This window comes from Poecilia latipinna, unplaced genomic scaffold, assembly GCF_001443285.1.
Source record: "Poecilia latipinna isolate Pla-1442-1.1 unplaced genomic scaffold, P_latipinna-1.0 Scaffold449, whole genome shotgun sequence".
NCBI lineage: Eukaryota > Metazoa > Chordata > Actinopteri > Cyprinodontiformes > Poeciliidae > Poecilia > Poecilia latipinna.
The window spans coordinates 28,355-47,158 of record NW_015113065.1 but is presented as its reverse complement, the minus strand read 5'-3'; the positions used below and the strand labels follow the sequence as shown (position 1 = coordinate 47,158).

General features: G+C 39.4%; 2 protein-coding genes across 4 annotated transcripts in view; both read left to right on the top strand.

Moving 5' to 3' along the window:
- ldb1b (LIM-domain binding 1b) overlaps positions 1 to 10,494 on the top strand; it is a 30,933-nt gene extending 20,439 nt beyond the window's left edge. For all 3 annotated transcript variants that reach the window (XM_015038662.1, XM_015038661.1, XM_015038663.1), the window contains exons 2-11: positions 299 to 401; positions 1,257 to 1,301; positions 1,486 to 1,561; positions 1,663 to 1,765; positions 4,571 to 4,743; positions 4,826 to 4,948; positions 5,026 to 5,109; positions 7,811 to 7,934; positions 8,014 to 8,162; positions 8,957 to 10,494. In XM_015038662.1, coding sequence (XP_014894148.1) covers positions 299 to 401; positions 1,257 to 1,301; positions 1,486 to 1,561; positions 1,663 to 1,765; positions 4,571 to 4,743; positions 4,826 to 4,948; positions 5,026 to 5,109; positions 7,811 to 7,934; positions 8,014 to 8,162; positions 8,957 to 9,187 — 1,211 coding nt within the window. In that variant the 3' untranslated portion in view covers positions 9,188 to 10,494. The remainder of the gene's footprint in view (positions 1 to 298; positions 402 to 1,256; positions 1,302 to 1,485; positions 1,562 to 1,662; positions 1,766 to 4,570; positions 4,744 to 4,825; positions 4,949 to 5,025; positions 5,110 to 7,810; positions 7,935 to 8,013; positions 8,163 to 8,956) is intronic.
- Positions 10,495 to 14,111: 3,617 nt separating this feature from the next.
- Positions 14,112 to 18,804, top strand: part of armh3 (armadillo like helical domain containing 3) — a 27,830-nt gene continuing 23,137 nt past the window's right edge. Inside the window, exons 1-8 of the mRNA XM_015038655.1 lie at positions 14,112 to 14,259; positions 15,821 to 15,930; positions 16,029 to 16,085; positions 16,466 to 16,612; positions 17,332 to 17,439; positions 17,566 to 17,658; positions 17,799 to 17,873; positions 17,973 to 18,059. Of these exons, the coding sequence (XP_014894141.1) occupies positions 15,829 to 15,930; positions 16,029 to 16,085; positions 16,466 to 16,612; positions 17,332 to 17,439; positions 17,566 to 17,658; positions 17,799 to 17,873; positions 17,973 to 18,059 (669 nt within the window). The 5' untranslated portion in view covers positions 14,112 to 14,259; positions 15,821 to 15,828. The remainder of the gene's footprint in view (positions 14,260 to 15,820; positions 15,931 to 16,028; positions 16,086 to 16,465; positions 16,613 to 17,331; positions 17,440 to 17,565; positions 17,659 to 17,798; positions 17,874 to 17,972; positions 18,060 to 18,804) is intronic.

The following is an 18,804-nucleotide window of genomic DNA, read 5'->3' as shown; positions in this document are numbered from 1 at the left end:
GTGGCAAGGCGGAGGATTGGTTTATGTGCGAGGAAGGAGGATGCTCCTTCACCGTCTTTGTATCACTAAAACGGACACGTACCGGCTGCGTCGGGCTGACGTCCACCAGACGAACCCCATTAATCAACTTGTACTGAAGACATTGTTGTATCAAAGACTTGTGGAACAATTTAGCTTTTGTCTCCAAGCTTTGGGCGTTTACAGTTCCACGTATTCTCTGCCGTAGTCTGTCTAGTTCCCTTTTTATTGTCACAGATTTTTATGTTTTTCCTCTCTTGTGTGTCTCCATGTCATCCAGGCTGTTCCTCCAAGTCATTCAAGCTGTACTCCCCCAAGGAGCCCCCCAACGGTAGCACTTTCCCCCCTTTCCACCCCGGCACCATGCTGGACAGAGACGTGGGGTGAGTTTCCTGCCCCTTCTGTGCGTTTTAAACATCTAGTGCTGGTGTTTGTAGCGCTTTGTATTTACAAAGAGAGTACAACAGGGATTTAATCATGTAGCACTCGTATTTGTCTGATGTACATTAAATCTGTAGTTTCTGGTTTAGAAATGTTGTGACCTTTCTCATCATCACCATTTTTGTGTAAATGTCTGGTTTGTGTTAATATTTCTATAGAATGACGAAGAAAGCTGAGTCAGGTGTATAATTGTTTTGTTCTGGACTGTAGCTGAAGTCTTGGTGCAGCTCTGGTCATTTAGCTGGTGGGCTGATAACTCAACACCCGGAGCAACAACTGAAGTCAAACTGCAAATTAATTGGTGTTCAGAAAGTAGTCTAAATTTATTGGACTGTGGAACATAATATCTGGGGGCGGGGGGGTTTATTTAAAAAGGAAGTGATATGCTAATTTTGGAAGCTTACCTTTTTAAAAAGATAAACCAACTCCTGGTTAGACTTTTAAACATCCAGATGCAGCTTTCAAAGTATTTGTGCCGTTTGTTGTGTCTGATGATCCATCAAAAATGATTCACATCGTAATGACAGAAAAAAAGCTTCTAAACTTTAATTGTTTGGGACATTTATAACAGTTGTTATAGATGCTATAAAACTGTAGAAACTGAGTATAGAAGATATTTAGTTAAATAGTAATAAAAAAAACAGCTATTTTTTTTTTCCATTTGGTGAAACACAGGTTAAGATATTTGAGAAGTGCTGTTCGTTATATTTTCTTTGAATTCTGCTCGTATACTTTCTAAGATCAACAAGCATGTAGAAGAAGCTAAAGTTTAATGAAACAATCTTCTTGTTTTCCAGTCCCACTCCGATGTATCCGCCCTCATACATGGAGCCAGGTATAGGGTAAGGCAACACTGTTTCCTGTTCCCTTCAGCTAGTCTTAATGTAGTGTGTTAATGTGCTTTACAGTAGCTGTCAACTTCTCCCCTTTAAATTAAGATTTAGTCAGAGAAACGCTTGAATGTACAAGTGCTTCATTCTCATCCCTGCTTTCTTATTCATCTTGTGTTTCTGTGCTGTAACTCAGGAGGCACACACCATATGGTAACCAAACAGACTACAGAATATTTGAGCTCAACAAGCGGCTACAGAACTGGACAGAGGTTTGTGTCCAGCTGGATGCACAAAGGCACACCTGGAAATGGACACAAAAACAGTTGTGGTAATTCTCGTGTGCTGTGTTTTTCTTCAAATGATCCACTAGGAGTGCGACAACCTGTGGTGGGATGCTTTTACTACAGAATTCTTTGAAGATGATGCCATGTTGACCATTACTTTCTGTCTGGAAGACGGTCCCAAACGTTACAGTGAGTAACAAGCATTACTTGAGTTTTAGTCTGTGAATGAGCCCCTATTGTCGACCCTTAACGTTTTTCAGCGACAGCCTTTAGTTATCCACAATAACTACAGATTCAATTATATATTCATGATGATCTGTGCAATTATGGTCCATCATGGTACATGTCACACTGCGTGAGAGCATTAAACTCTGTTCTGCTACAATGTGGAGTGCAAAATACAGAGTTGCAAGTCTACTAATAACAGCAGACATAGGCTCAGCAGAGGATGCAACCACCGTTGTTGACGCACGTCTTATTAGAGGAGGAGGTGTTCTGGGAAATGTTCAGAGCAAAGACAATAAGATGTTTGTCACAGTAGCATTCACAATGCACATTTCTTTGCGATTTGTAAATTTTTTTCTTGATATTTTACCTCTGTCTGTTATTAGGCGTCAGCCGCTATGAGATTCTCGCAGTATGACGACGTGAATATTGCGATATCAGTATACGTATGCAAAAAAAAATTGTTACAATAAAAATGTGGCAAGTAGTTCTGATGATGTAGAATCAGCCACCTCTATAAAATTAAGAAAACACTAGCCTGATTAAAAACAAAAAACAGCCCTTTGTTCTGTGCTTTGTTCAGAACAAAGAGATCTGGACTCTTTGCTATTTGAGAAACGATTACATCTGGGAGGCTGGTGATTTGATTTTACCAAATCACCAGCATTTGGCCGTGACGCATATAATTTGCCAGCTACGCTATGAAGCTTACTGGAAATTTGCTAGGAAAACGCAGACCTGAATGCTTTTTCTTTGATTTTTTTTTTTTTTTTGTCTTCTGGTAGATCTGGATGCTCAGTTGTTTTCAGCTCCGCTGGACCGACTAACCACAGGTCACTGGTTACAAATTTCAAATATTTTCTGATGGTTCTTTCACAACAACTTTTTCTTTTTTTTTACGGATAAAGGCCATAAATTGCACAGTGTGAGCCCGGCTTCAGAGGCCAAACACACCAAACCAGCCACTGGTTCTTTGGAAAATCTTAACAGCGCGGGGTTAAATTCCTCTCCTCGTGGGTCGGCCTCCTGCTCGCTGAAGAGATAATGCAAGCATTTCAAACAGTTGTGTTGGAGCAGAGATTTATCTGCAGCGTGTTACTGACCAGCATGTCTGTTGTCTTTTTGTGTTGCTATGGCAAATAATGCACCGCCTTCGAGACCTACGATATTTTCTTACCTGATTTACTTCGTTCCCTCTGTCTTGCGATAGAAAGGAGTCTGTTTTAAATGAGACTTAAGCAACAAAACAAACAAAAATGAAACTCTGTGTGTGAAATTTATTTTCTATACTTGGACATATCCCTAGTTTTGAGTGTCTGTCTTTCTTTAGAGGCACAGTGGTTGGTAGTGATGATACAATTCCAGTCAGAAATGGCACAACCTTTCTAACAGTGTTTGTCGTCAATAGTTTTCTGAAGTCATCCTATTAAACCCTGATTTCCTTCCTTTCAACTTCTTCAAAGCAAATAACCCATTCAACAAGAACTGAACCAACTAAGGAGAACCATATTATCTTGATTCAGTATCAACTGCATCGCTATGAAATTATGAAAAAGCACAACTCGGTTAATTATTTTTTTTTTCTTGCTGTTTTCTGATTTCTTGTTTTTAGCCCAAGTGAGCACTGCACTGCCTTTCATCTCCAAAGTGTGACGCCTTCTTCTGTTGCTGTAAAAATAAAGCAAAAAGAGTGTCTAGACTTTTTGTTAAATAAGTTTAAAGCACTCACGACGAGCCACAGATTTATTTCTGGTCATCTTGCAATACGTCCTGAAATTTTATAACTTTAGCTGTTCAACGGTAAACTATGTAATATCTCAATAAAACAAACAAAAGTTGTCAAATTTTCTAACCTTTTTGTTGACTTTTATATTTTCTTGGTCTATATACATTTTTTTTTTGGGGTCATTCTCATGACGGGTCGCCTGTTTTTTAAAAACCTTTTATTCAGCCAAGTTCAACGAATAGCGGTTTCATCTTTGGAAAAAGTCACTAAGTGTGTGTAGTTCAATATAGAGGTAAAAAAAAAAGACTTAAGAAAAGATGAGTTTTTAGTTTTATCAAACATTTTTTCATTTTGCGAAGAGTTTTAATTTCTGTATCCTTTTTTTTTGTTTTTTTTTTTGAAAGACCTCATTACTGTATGTGATCTATTCTCCACTAATCTGGAACAAACTTCCAGAAAACTACAAAACTGCTGAAACAGAGTCCATTTAAATCAAGGTTAAGAACCGGTTCAGAGTTGCTTTGATTCTGGAACATTGATCATGTATTTGATGTATATTTGCTTGGTGATTTTGATGATGGCATTTGACAAAATGTTTATTGCTTCACAATTGACTGTTTGATGTTTTTATGGTGTAAGGTACTTTGAACTTTCTTGTTGTTTCTATATTGTTACACAAACAAACTTGACTTAAATTTCACCAATTATTTTTTTTAAATTGTGTTTGTGGGCTAAATTTCTGCTATTCTAGAATAATTCCCCAGTGGCCGATATTTTATTTTTATTTTTTTTTTGTGAACCTTCCAGTTTGTTGCAGCTCTGTTTGTTTAATTCAGTCTATTTGAGGAGACACCATAGGAGCCTTTTCTGCTCTTTGTCAATTAATTGCATTCGAGCGTTAAACAAACTGTTGCATAACAGCATCATTTAGACCAGCGCCTCAAATTGGACCTGCAAATATTAGTTTTTGCTGTTTTCTGGTCAACAGATGAGCCAAGAATGTTTTTCACATCTGTTTTTTTTTTTTCTCTCTCTCTCTCCAGCGATTGGTCGGACGTTAATTCCAAGGTACTTCCGGAGTATATTTGAGGGCGGGGCCACGGAGCTCTACTACGTACTGAAACATCCCAAGGAATCCTTCCACAATAACTTTGTTTCCCTTGACTGTGATCAGTGCACTATGGTCACTCAAAACGGAAAGCCCATGTTCACACAGGTACGTCGGTAACGTTTTGTCAGGATAGAGACTTCCTCCTTCACGGCCTCGCAGGCTGAATCCATCCTCTGAACCTCTGCAGGTGTGTGTAGAGGGCCGCTTGTACCTGGAGTTCATGTTTGACGACATGATGCGGATAAAGACATGGCACTTCAGCATCAGACAGCACCGTGAACTCATCCCCCGCAGTATACTGGCCATGCACGTAAGTGAGGGACTGGGTTACACGTGGATACGTACGATGGGCGTCGTTTAAAGTCGTTCTTTTTAATCTCGTTCCAGGCCCAAGACCCACAGATGCTTGACCAGCTGTCCAAAAACATAACAAGATGTGGCCTGTCAAACTCCACCCTCAACTACCTCCGGGTAAGGGGAGCCAGGGCACACTGCTTTTGTTTGTTTTTCGTTCGATTCGCACCACGAAGCTGACTTTTGTAGATGAAAATATCAGCAGGTTAATGCTGCAAAATCCTGTGTTTTCTGGATGCACTCTATAAAAGAAAGAACTTCAAGCTTTTGGCAACAGCTTTCCCCCCAGAAAGCACAAAGTAACAAGATAAAAAAGTATTTGTGTTTGCCTCCATTTGCTTTGGTGTGTCATCTTATAAAAGACGAAATACAGCCGTTCTTTTATTCCAAATAATACAGGATGTTTGCTCCTTTAATAATCAGTGTTGTGTGGTGATAGTAGGGCTTATTTCAGTTTTCTACCAACTATTGTGACGATTAATCTGACAAAAATAGGAGATTTTTCATTTAAGGCTTTTCTTTTTTACAATATTAGAAATGCATTTAAGTATGCAAATAAACAAGTAACTTGTTTTTAAATTCGAAAACAAATATTTTATTGCATAAATGCAATGACATTTGTAGCAAAGCAATTATCTGCTACTAAAAATTTAAATAATACTTCTAGCAAGAGAAAGTCAGCCATTTCTGCTTGATTTAACATCAGTACAGTATTGGGATAATCTGTTTATTTTTTTAGATCAACTGATTATTGAATGGAGAAAAGATAATTTGAGCTGGGTGAAGCTAAAATTTTAGACTTTTTATTTTTCTGAAATACAAAATGTGTAAAAAAAAATTTGTAGAGTTTTGGCTTAATTACAGCTCTTAGAATGTTCTTTCATCAGTTAGTCTTTTTTGACTCTGTATGCTCAAATGATTCATCAATTACTAAATTAGTGGACAATAATTTCAATGATATTAGTCCAATTAATCGTTCCAGGCCTCCTTGATTATTGGTGTCTTCAGAATGAGCATCTTTGTTACGTTCTCGATTTGAAATGACAGATTCCTAGACCGAACCTGTTCCCGTTGGGATGTTCTTACTGGCTTAATGATGATATAAAGCTCAGTTTAGTTTAGTTATTTTTGGTTTACGATCAACAGTTTTGTCTTCGCCGGCACGTGATTCTGAGTTCATAGGTTTCAGCAGTTTCATAGAGCTGCAGCACACAGAGCGAGGCAGGGAGTTTTTAAGTCCAGTTTCCTGAAGGTGTACGATGTTCTGACGAACTCCTGCTGGGTGCTTCTTTGTGAGGCCGTCTTGACGCTTACTTTGCAGCTTTTTGTTTAAGAACAGAAGCTCCGTCTGTGTGTGAAGTCGGGTCACTGCGTCTGTGTGCGAGTCCTGCTGTCAGTGAGCAGAAATACAGACATTCAGCCGGATTTTTGTTGTTGTTTTTAAAAACATAATACCACTGCGCATTAAATAAAGCCGTGGATCATGGAAAAATCCTTAAAGCTGTTATGGAATTACTTCCTTCAAAACAAATAGGTAGTTTTCTATTACCAAAGACTTATCAGTATGCAACTAAATGACAGAGTTGCATGTTGGCTTTTATATAAGTAAGTATATGAAAACATTAGCAGCAGCAGTAGTGGATAATGGATTAATACAGCTCTTATGTGTACCAGGGAAGCCATATATAGAGCAAAAGAGTTAAAATAACTAAATAAAAACTAAAACTGTTCTGAATTGGTATTAAAGTTGAAGTGCTACACACGGTGGCAGGAGATGTCTGATGAGGATAATGGCCTTTAGAGGCCTGCAAAGTTGAATAAGATGTGCTGCTTGACGTTGATGTAGGAAGAACCCTGGCAGAAACTTTTGAGCATATTGAAGCTGCTGCTACTAGTCTACAAGTCAGATTACTTTAGCTATAGCAATATCTTGATTTAGACTTTATAATCTAAATGGATTATAACGTCATTCTGTCACTTTATAATCTATTTAGTTTGTTCTGAACCTTTCAACTAAAGCAGCATCATGATGAGTTCCTTAAGCTTCCTGCTATATTTTCCTTTAGCTCAATGTTTGGTGAATCCTTCAGACTAGAATCTGGGCTTCATGCTGGATTTAAACGATGCGCTAATGCTAATGCTAATGCTTTCTGCCTCATTTCTGCTTCCATGTGTTTTTTTTTTAGCCTATTAAAATGTAGAGATCATGTCAGTACCTTAATGAATAACATACAGAATAACAAGATCGGACAAAATCATAAATAATACACCTAATAAATACAAGTCATATTTTTTGTTCAAACCCTTTAAGCTTATATGTTGAATGTCTAATAATGAATGAAATGACTTCTGTTTCTCTTAACTGGTTCAGTCTTGCATTTTAAATGCACTATTTTCTGAATATAAAGTTATTTTTAATACATATCGAGGGATTCATGTTAACACTTTGGTCATTCTGTCACTTTGTAATCTATTTCCCAATCAAATCAAGTGCCAAATTTAGCTGGTAAGAAGCAAACTCATGGAATTGTTTTGTAGTTAAATTGTTTATTCAGACAAACTGATTTTATATAATTGTTTGTGACAATAATATTTAAAGCTTTCTTCGAGGTTCACTTTGTACGATGCAGTTCCACTGCAGGACTCTTATTGAAAAACTGGATTGTTTAAAAATATGAATTTGATTCATTTATTCTGCAGCTAGATTATTATAATAATAACGTAGCTTAAACTCTCTGTTTCAATAAGAAACATTTCTGTTCGTATTAAACGTTGCGTCACCCTTGGTCAACCCGTTGCCTTCTGTTCCCTCCTGCAGCTGTGTGTTATTCTGGAGCCCATGCAGGAGCTGATGTCCAGACACAAGACATACAGTCTCAGCCCCAGAGACTGCCTCAAGACCTGCCTCTTCCAGAAATGGCAGAGGATGGTGGCGCCGCCTGGTAAGCCGGACGGACCGTGCAGATTCATAAAATCAGCCTGACGTTTGCGTAACCGTCGCCCTCTCTCCCGACTCGACAGCCGAGCCGTCGAGACAGGCCCCCAACAAGAGGCGGAAGCGTAAGATGTCAGGCGGCAGCACCATCAGCGGCGGAGGCGGGGCCAACAACAACAACAACAACAAAAAGAAGAGCCCCGGCAGCGGCTTCCCTTTGTCCAGCCAAGTTCCGGTCAGTACATCGTTGCCACCTAGTGTCGGCGATTGGTTACTACAGGTTTTAAAAACATTCATTTAGAGAGAGGGGGGAAAAAAACAGACGAGGCCTGCACAATATCATTGTGGAATACAGCAATGGTGATATTGATTTGCACTTAAGCCCTATTTCCTCTACTTTCTTCCTGTTATTTTCCCCATCATCCAATGTTCTCATCGCTCTGTGAGGCCTGACGTCTCGGACGGTAAAATCTATATGCGTCTGTATTACGAGCCAGGAAAGCCCATTCAGCTCTAAAAACGTATTAGGACGAAAGCCTTAGACAGAGCTAGTGAGGGTGCTTGAAATCCTTAAAAATGCTTGAATTTTTTAGGTAGGTGTTCTCAAGGTTTAGAAAGTACTTAAAATTCAAACTGCACATTTAGGAATAAAGTGCAATCTAACGTTTGATTAAAGGCCTAAATTTGGAAAACGTTATCTATAGTTGAAACAAGATAGTTAGATAATGAAAAGACAATATTTTTTTTTTCTCTCTGTCCGAAGTTGAATCAGACCAAACTTGCTTAGATTTACCCAAATTATTTCTGTTTGCTAACGGTCAGGAAACTTGGCAAGAAGGGTTTTTTTTAAGATATTTTTTTTCTAGCTTTTTTGGTGTATAGGGTGTGTTCAGCTCTTAAAAGAAATACAAACACCACTTTTAATTTATTCTGCGTTTGTAGTTTCAATTTGAATTGCAAAAATTCAAAAGAGCACAAAGGAAAGCTCAAATCTCGCCGCTAACAAAGCCCTGTGTGTCATGACCGCAGGATGTGATGGTGGTGGGAGAGCCCACCCTGATGGGCGGGGAGTTCGGCGACGAGGACGAGCGTCTGATCACGAGGCTGGAGAACACGCAGTTCGACGCGGCCAACGGCATCGACGACGAGGACAGCTTCAACAACTCTCCGGCGCTGGGCTCCAACTCGCCCTGGAACAACAAGGCCCCTTCCAGCCAGGAGAGCAAGAGCGACAACCCCACCTCGCAGGCGTCCCAGTAGAGCCCCGGGGCGGGACCCCCCATAACCTCTATACAGACCCCTTTGTCAGCCCCCCCACCCTACCTCTATAGCCATGACTGCAGCCAAATTGGTCCATAGTCTGATTTGCAAACCAAACACAGCTGTAGCGCTCAGATTCACACCGCAGGTAGCCTGAAGGAGCTCCGTCTGTCCTCTGACTGAGCCAGAGAAATGTTTAGGCACTGTGTCCCAGCACTGTTTCTCTCTCTGTCTCTCTCTCTCTCCATCTCTCCCTCTCCCTCCATCTCTCTTTCTCTCTCCTCCTCCAACTTTTTACACAAAACGACCCCGTCCGCTGTTGTTCGTTTTCATTTCCGGATGGGGATAGGGGTTGACACGACCGAGAAGTAGCAGGAATTTATTCCACACAAGAACCAAGTACACTAACCTATCGGAGACCGAACGCTCGCTCGCACGGAGGGGTGGGTGGGCGGGGCGGGTGGGGGCGGGGCTTCACGGCGGTGGCGAGTCGCTACCTGTCATCTAAACACGACTCCGGATCGTGGCCTGCTCTGCCGATGCATAAGCCATCCTGCGTGCGTGTGTGTGTGTGAGCGAAAGTGAGTGTGTGTGTGTGTGTGTGAGAAGAGAAAACCTGAAGTGTTTATCTTTGGCTTTGCTGAAGCAGACGGGTCAGAACCGAGCGTCGGTTTTCAGAACTAACACACTAGTATGAAGGCTATTTTGAGGCACTAGGGCAATAACACACATGTACATTCTCACCCATGCAAACACACATGATAGTAAAGGTCATGATTGAAGGATTCTGAGTGCCCCCAGTGCCCCAACCATCTCTGATTAGACTACAGTGACTGCAGTCTTTCAAATGGAAAGCATTTACAACACACACAAACACACACACAGCTACACATTTTAAGAGTTTTTATACAGTATATATATTTCCCTAGAATGTTTTTTTTTTAATTTGTATTAAACGCCTTCATTTCAATTACTTTTATTTTTAATTTTCTACCAATACTGAAAAGCTACAGACCAAGGAGCAACGCAGGACTTTTATCCTCCTCTCCCCCCTCAAAAATATATTGTTTTTTTTGTTTGTTTTTTTTTAATCTTTTATGTTTATAAAAGAGAAATAATTTAGTGTGGATGTTTTTATTTTGTCTTTTTGTTGTTTTTTTGGGGATTTTTTGTGTATTTGTGCTTGTATATTTAAGGTAGTAGCAAAGTTCTGTCTGACTGTAATAAAATGTATTCTTACTTAGATTTACCTAAAGCCATCCCGATCTAATGTAAAGAAACAAAAATAGGAAAAAGGAGAAAAAACACTCATGAACCTGTTCCCTCCTCCCCCCCTGCTGTCTTTCCTCCTTCCTCTTTTTTTTAAATAAAACTTGTGTAAATTAAATTACAAACCCCTGGGGGTACAATGGCACCATGGAAAGATGATTTTACTTAGTTTTTTTTTTTTCTTTTCTATTTATTTTTAAAAATTCACGCTTGTATTTTTGATTAATCACAGCATCCCTGACAATTTTTCTGTATCTCATCTTGCTGTCGAAGTGAATGTGCTCAATGGCTTTTAGTTTCCCTGTAACTTTCCTGTTTCATCACTGGCTAAGAAACAATCTTTTGTTTTTGATCTTTTTTGTTTTCTTAATGAGTTTTATGTTAAAATTCTCTTATTTGTACAGTCTTGTTTATAACCAGCAGTGTCGCTAGCCATTTTAACATTAAGTACAGTCTGCATATTTTGGTAACAGTGCTGAGTCTGTAAAGTCCAATAGAGAACAGCTCTGTTATTGGTTTGTACATTTGTTTTTTGGGGGGAATTGATTCCAGCTGCATTTCTGATTGACTTTGAATGGTGACTTGTACCTTCTCCAAACCCTGTAGAGAAATCTTTGTTTGATATATATTTTTTTGATTTGCTTAGTTTCTGCCCTTAATAATTAATGTATGGTACCAATAAAAAGATACATTTTCACTTTAAAACTGGTGGATGAGGGATTTTTATAAGTAACACGGATGCTGGACCCATAGCAACATAAGGATCATCTCGTTTATGAGGTTTTACTTTTATCGCTCATGCTAACTTTTAATTGGTAATTTATGTTTCTTGTTTAAATATTGGTGTAAAAGGGCAGCTCATTTGTCATTGCTACCCTTAAAAGTGGGAAAGAGAAGCAAACATGATTCAGATAGGCAGATATGTTGATTTTTTTATAAGTGAGGAAGAAGCTAAAAGGTTTCTCACCTAACACATCCGCGCTATGAACAGATGTGTTTTAAAACAATGAAGTGAGATGGATGAAATGTCAGAAAACTGCAGCAAATAGCAAGACTTAATAGTGATTTATTCTGTTGCGTTGGTATACTTCCTCACCAAAGATGGTGATAAAATTGGAAGAAACTGGATATTTTATTTCTGTGAACGGTCAGAGTAGGATTTTGTCTCTTGTCCAACCAGGAACTAGCTGTAGAGGCCAGTTTGGTTTATTTTTCTCCATTAATAAATACAATTATTTTTTTGTCTTTAATTGCAATTTATCTGACAATCTAAAACAAAAAAAAGTGCAACAGAAAAGCAATTTTTTTTTTACTGCACTCAGGATATTTTTTTTTTAAATGTTTTGAATTTTTCTAAGCATGAATGAATATAAACCCAGTTCCAAGTATAATGTAGCTGTGCAGGATCACACTCCCTATTTAATATACAGTAACAACACAACATACTATTGTTTTTTTTTTTTTTTTTTTTAAAATTTTTGAACAAAGCGCTGTAAAAACTCTTCGTCAATCCAGTTAGCAAACTTGCTTCAGGTGGCACAGCTGGGCTCTCCGCTGGCTGCACCTGTCGATCAACGCCTCTTTCAGTCCTCAAACAAATAAAAGGTTAGCTGAGAAGACTCAACCAGCAGATAAAAGCTGATGTTGTTCAGGCTCCTGATTATGATGCCTCCTGGGCACTGGTAATTTTTGGTATGGGCCATATGGACAGTTGCCCAGGGTGGCATTAGAAAGAGGGCAACAGATAAAACAAGTGAAAGGAAGAGTTTCACGTCTGTGCAGTCGGTGGGGAGTCGGCACCCTCTGCTTGCTGCAGAGAATATTGAGATTGTAGTTTGTGCCACTCCAGAATTTCAGATTAAGATCCGCATTTTAACTGGTTGGAGGAAGAGGAGCAGAAAAAACATACATTTACTAACTCTTCTGTACCTCCTCCCCTTTTGGAGACGTACATCTCACTAGAAAGACCCAGAAGAGGCTGGAAGGACTACAAATCCCTTGAGCTCTCCTTGGATTCTGAAGAGAATCAACAGGGGGAGAATCTCTAAGTTTCCTCCCTGGTTCTGCTTTCCCCACAACCCTATCTTCAAAAAGCAAAACACAATGGATGGATGACGTTAACTCCTGGAGACAAAGATAGCAGAAACTCTTTAAAATTGCTGATCAAACATCACCAACCCGAGCACAAAGGGAGATCATTCAGAGCATTCTGCAAAGAAGGAAAGGCAAAACCAAAACCAGAACTACCAGTCAAACAGAGAAAGGGAAATCACATCAACCATTCCTAACAGCAGCTCCACTTCACTTCTCTAGAGAACCTGAACATTACACCTACAGTATATCCAAAATAGTTTTTCTTTATCTAACTGTTTAGTTCCTTTCCCCCAGAAAACTCCACAGCCAGGCACCGAGGGGACGCTGGTGTCCTCTAAAGATGACACCACAGTTATTGATCACCCGGCAAAACAATGATAAGGTTTCATGGGGAGAGGAAGTCAACAATCTTGCCAGAGTGGTGCACAGAGAATAAACTGCTGGTCAGCATCAATAAAAGCGAGGAGGCGACCATTGATTTTGGAACAAAGAGTGACAAACAGCTCTAATTGAGCCGATGAAGAGTAAGTGAACACGTTTAGGCTCTGGGAATCATTATCACAGTGGCTTTGTCATGGTGATTACATCTTCAGCGTGTGATGAAAAACCTGCACATCAGCTGTTCCTTTAAAGTGGAGCTTTAACACGGCTTTATGTGCCTGCTGGCCAGTGTGGCTTAAAGAAATTAGTTTTCATGTCGTGTCTGATACACAGCGAAAACAGAAAAAAAACTAAATTTGAGATTTAAATAAAATTATGCTGCTTATTGATTTAGGCTAAGTTTTTTTTTTTTTTTTTTTTACAAATTTTTTAGATTTGGTCAAGTGCTACAGGTTTGACCTAATTTGTTGCCTAAAATCCAACTCCATCCATTTTCTTACACCCTTGTCCCTCAGTGGGGTTGGGGGGGGGGCGCTGGTGCCTATCTCCAGCTAACATTCCAGGTGAGAGGCAGGGTCATCCTGGACAGGTTGCCAGGACAATTTAGAGAAACCAATTGACCTCACAGTCATGTTTTTGGAGTGTGGGAGGAAGCCAGAGTACCTGGAGAGAACCCACACATGCACAGGGAGAACATGCAAACTCCACACAGAAAGACCCTGGGCTGGGAATTGAACCCAGAACCTTCTTGCTGCAAGGCAACAGCTCTACCAACTTCACCACTGTGCAGCCCTAAAATTCAACTTCTGCAGCAAACCTATGTATGGTAAAGTACAGTCACGTTCAATAAATTAGAATATTTAGCTTTAGAATAATGATATTTTTGAAATACGACATGAATATAATGTATGACAGGTGTCTCTGTTTTACAGTTTAAGAAGAAATTCTGAGCTGAGCAAAGATAATTTTGCATTACATTTCATTCAATGAGCACTTCATTTTGTTTAGTGAATCTAATTTGGTGCAAGGCCTATGCATATTTTTTCTTACAATAATGTCTGATTGCTTGGTTTTCTTCAATTATTTTAAGTGTTCAAAGCTCTCCCGTTTGTGATAAAGAGTCAAGAAAGAAAAAAAAAAGGATTTCTGATTACGGTATTTAAAAGAAAACGTCATGTTACAGAGAATTGAGAAGGAAATACATGAAGAAACCTGTCGGACGTTAAGACCCTGGAGAGCAGCAGGATGCTAACAGGGCGCTAACAGCTAACTGCTGCCACAAGAATTCATGAACTACATTACCATTGGTATTTGACTGTTTGACTGAGGTACGTACGTGGAAATTAACATATATAAACAATAAAAACACGGACAGTTAACCAGTAATTACGCAGGCGTTTGTCACTTAGCTCGTAACAGTTAAATCAGTGGTAGCTAACATAAATAATAATAGACATCAGCTAGCTTAGCGTTAGCCAAAGCTGCGAAACATCTATATGTAAAAGGCCCGATTGAGTTTACAGTTGGTAATTTAACGGGTTTGCATTGCGGAGCTTAATGATTTTTCTGCAGGATGAAAGTATCTGATGGTCATGATTTCGCTTTTTGTAGTTTCAAGAAGAGGGACTAGTTCAGTAGAACTGGCTTATGAAGCTAACGCAAGATAAGATAGCTAGCAGCTGATTCCAACTAGAACTGATCAATATTGATTTCATCAATAGCAGCCAGTTTCAGCCGATAACTGACCGAAAATGTTTCAGTGTGCAGTCTCTAACTTCTGTCAAGTAGGGCTCTGCTAACATAGCCATTGAGAAAGTGCACTTGTGTTGGTGCAAATTATTAAAAGTCAGTAAAATATTACCTTTGGCAATGAAGTTCTGAGAAGGTCGTCGCTGTGGTTTGCTATAGTCCTGAGTTAAATTATTCGTCTTTGCTGATAGTTTATGATCATAATAAGTGAAGTGAGACAAATGGGAAAATATTTTTTGCAAATGTAACCACTGACAGGCGATTTACCTGTTGCCGAATCGTTGCGTTGTTTACATTACAGTAATTCCTGTTAATATTGCGCAGTCATTTGTCTCATCTCCCCAATATGAGCTTTATTACTTTAGGAAATAGGCTGCTAAAACAACTAATTACATTAGTAGCAATACAGCTCCTAAAATATTTCTGTCTGTATTAGTTTAGGCACATTTTCCGGAAACCATAAACGTGCAGAAAAGAATCAGATGTGTTACATTAAGTTCTTTCTACTTGTGCATATGTCAGAAACGTTATGACAAACGTGTAAGGGGATTGAAACAGTCAGTGGCGTTAATATCAGGTGTAAAATAACAAGACATTGCACATTTGCAGAGACTTGTTTCAGGGATTCTTTGTAACTTTTACAGTGTTAGTTTTCCTCTGTTGTGATGCTATTGTGTTGAGTTATGAAATAAATCTTTTGTTCATGCCTTTGGTCATCCGTGTTTCAGATTCTGTGGGAGAGGCCAGTAAAAGCGATGAGCAAATTGGGTGTGGTATGACTGTAAACAGTGATTGCTTCCAGCCATTATTTGTCACTTGACAGCGTAGTCGGTGATATAAATCCCATGCGAAACGTTTCCTGCAATAATTTCTGCATATTGAGAACTAATCAGAAACAAGTATAGTACACCATTAAGAGCTCATGAGGTTGAATGACCTGATCAAGACACAGAGATCCAAAACAATCTACAACCTCTACCTGCTGCCAGAAGAACCATTTTTGCAATGTAAAAAAGCTACTGCTAGCACATTTTAATTATATATTGCATTTTAAGCATTTGTTAATGACGACTTGTTTTTGTGTGCCTCCTGATTTTGCACACTGTTTGCATGCTAACTCTGTTTCCGCTCTCTTTGCAGACTTAGTCATGTCTCAAGTTGAGAAGAAGGCAGGGCTGCTGAGGAGGACGTCATCCTCTAAAAAGCCTTTGAAAGAGAAGGTGGTTCTGATGTACGACGAGATTTTTGCTGTGAGTGCTGCGGCGGGTGGTAAGAAGTGGTGAATGTTTTCAGAAAGGAGTAAATTTGTTCCAGTGCTGACAACGGCGTCCTTTCTATGCCTATTTAGAAAGAAGACCCGGCTAAAAATAACCCTCGCTTCTGGGACGAGCTGTTTCTCATGAAGGTAGAGAAAAACGCACTCCGGTGGGAATGTCTGCAGACATGATTGGAAATTTGTTGTCTGGCCTGGTTAGCGTGATTGTGATGTGCGCTGAAAATAATAGTTTTGAGAGAAAACTGCTGTCAGAAGCAGCTGGAGTGACTCACAGACAAAGGCATTTGCAAAAATCTGTTCTCGTGTTCAAGAGGAAGTGCAGATTCACTCAAATCAGATTGAACTGCAGCATGACTGTGCATCAGTCTGCCAGGTGGCGACATTTGCATAATTTGTCCAAATACTCAGTTTTACTGTATTTAAAACAGACTAAATTACTTTTTTTTTCTTTAAGGATTTTATTGTGAAATTATTTTTTTGCCCCAGTGTGCTACATTCTTTGGTTTCAGGTGAACTTGGAGTACCTGGAGTCCAAATTGGAGAGTGTAAACGGGGAGGAAGTGCAACGTATCCAAGACAACATCAACTCCCTGTTTCACCACTGCGTCCAGGCTCTAGGAGAGGAGCACCAGATCAAAGTAGTCAACGCCCTGCAGGTAACCGCAGGATGTCCGCGCATCCTTAAAAAGTCTTGAATTCACGTATCTAAAATCAAGGCCTAAACTGTCTTGAATTCATAAAAAAAGGCCTTTACTGTATTAATCAAAGGTCATGAATGTTGTGGTGGCAGGACTGCTGTTCTGTCTTGTGAGACTTTTCTGTTATGCAAAAGCAGCTGTTGACATGTTCTTGCTATCTGGCTTTTTTGTGTCTATCATGGATAAGTGGAATTTTATCATCAGTCGGATGCAGGACGTTTATTTTCGTCATTGACTCATTTCTGTTCCCCACCCATATGGGGTCGAGCCCATTTTGTGAAAAAAAAAAAAAAAATCATAAACTTTTAAGTTTGGCCTGTGGGCCGGAGAGTGTGAGAAACACAAAGAGCCAGAAATGTCATTGTTTTTGCTGCGCTTGATTGCAATACAGCAGAATCCCCCAAACCAGGCGCGGAGCTATAGGGGGGGTCTGGGGGGGCTGTTGCCCCCCAAACCGGGCCGGATGGGGGCCCGGGCCTGGAGGTGCCAGGGAGGGAGGAATGGTTTCAAGTCATTGAAATATGTGATTACAGACAGAGAAAGTGCGCCCTCGCCTGTTGAGAAGGGTGTATTTAATGTTAAACAACTTAATCCAGTCACAGTGTCCTTCCCAGCATTTATATTCAGGAAGGTTTTCACGTCTCGCAGCAATCTCTGATCTCTGCTCATCTTGCCAGACGCTCTGTGCGCTTTTCCGAGGGGTTCATCAGAAGAACAAGTCTGCATCCGGCTTCGACATCATTAACATGCTCATGGGCTTTGACAAGGCGGAGCAGAGGATGAAGGTGTGTGATAAATCGCCTTAAAAAAGAGAAGCCATCTGTGCAATAAGCAAAGCACATGGGGGTAAAAAAGAAGAAAAAAAAGCTTAGCTGTTTGAGTTGATTCAGGTTTGTTTGCGTCTCTTTCAGGACCTGATGGAGAGATTGGACAGCCTGCTTTGTGGCGACAGCTCAGAGAGCCTCAAGAGCCTTTGCCTGAAATTGTTACTGTGTTTGGTGACGGTGAGAAGAATAGATGGAATGTAAAAAAAAAAAAAAAGCAACAAAAAATAAAACCATAAATTTTACTGTAATCTGCTTAAATATTTGCTTCTCATGCCGTTTAAACACGACTCATAAATGTGGAAAAATTATATTTCCAGGTAACGGATAATATAAGCCAGAACACAATTCTGGAATATGTGATGATCAACAGCATTTTTGAAGCTATTCTACAAGTAAGTGTTTTTCTTTTACAATGATATTTGACATGTTGTTTTTAAAACAGTTTGTGCCCTTTGGCTCAGCGATGCTTTGACTTCTTCCTGTCGTCTCAGATTCTGTCGGATCCGTCCAGCAGAGGGCAGCATGGGTATGATGCTGTGGTGCTGCTGGCGCTTCTGGTCAACTACAGGAAGTACGAGGTGAGCGTAACATTTATATGTGTGCTGAAGTGTTCAATATGCAGAACAATATCTGATGTCCTCAATGCTCAAGAAAACCCAGCTAAAAATGAAATAGAATAAATACAGATTTAATGGAAAATTATACATGTGGACGATAAGAGCATCAGAGTTTCTTTTTTTATTTAAAATTAATTAAAAAATGTAACCAACTCTTTTTGTTTCAAAAGATCCTAAAAGCAAATTGTTTTTTGTCATTAAATGTATGAATCCTTTTTGCCCAGAGGATTATTATTCACAGAGACTATATGAAGATAATTAGATGATATGAATTAGGACAACACTTAAATTCCCTTTATGAAAAATAAAGTATTTATTAATTTGAATTGAATAGAATTAGTTAAGCTACACCACGGTTTTAAAAATAGTGATTTCTAAGCCACAGAAGATGATGCAGCTTTTATGGTTTAAAGTTATTGCTATGCAAACAGAAACAGTTTAGTGATTGGATTTTTCTCTGACATGATCTAATTGCTTTAATTTAAAAAAGGACAACAAATATTCGCCCTGCTGCCGGCTCTAACGGAGTCATAGCCAATTCAAGCCATTCATGGTTTTGAATTGGCATAAGGTTAATAATGTTAGAACGTTATAAAGCTCACTTCTATGCCACTGAATTTATTTATTCTATCAGATAGCCATACGCTGTCAGGATAGCATACATGCAGTGAGTACCATGCCTGCGCATTAAGAAGTCCGACCGTCA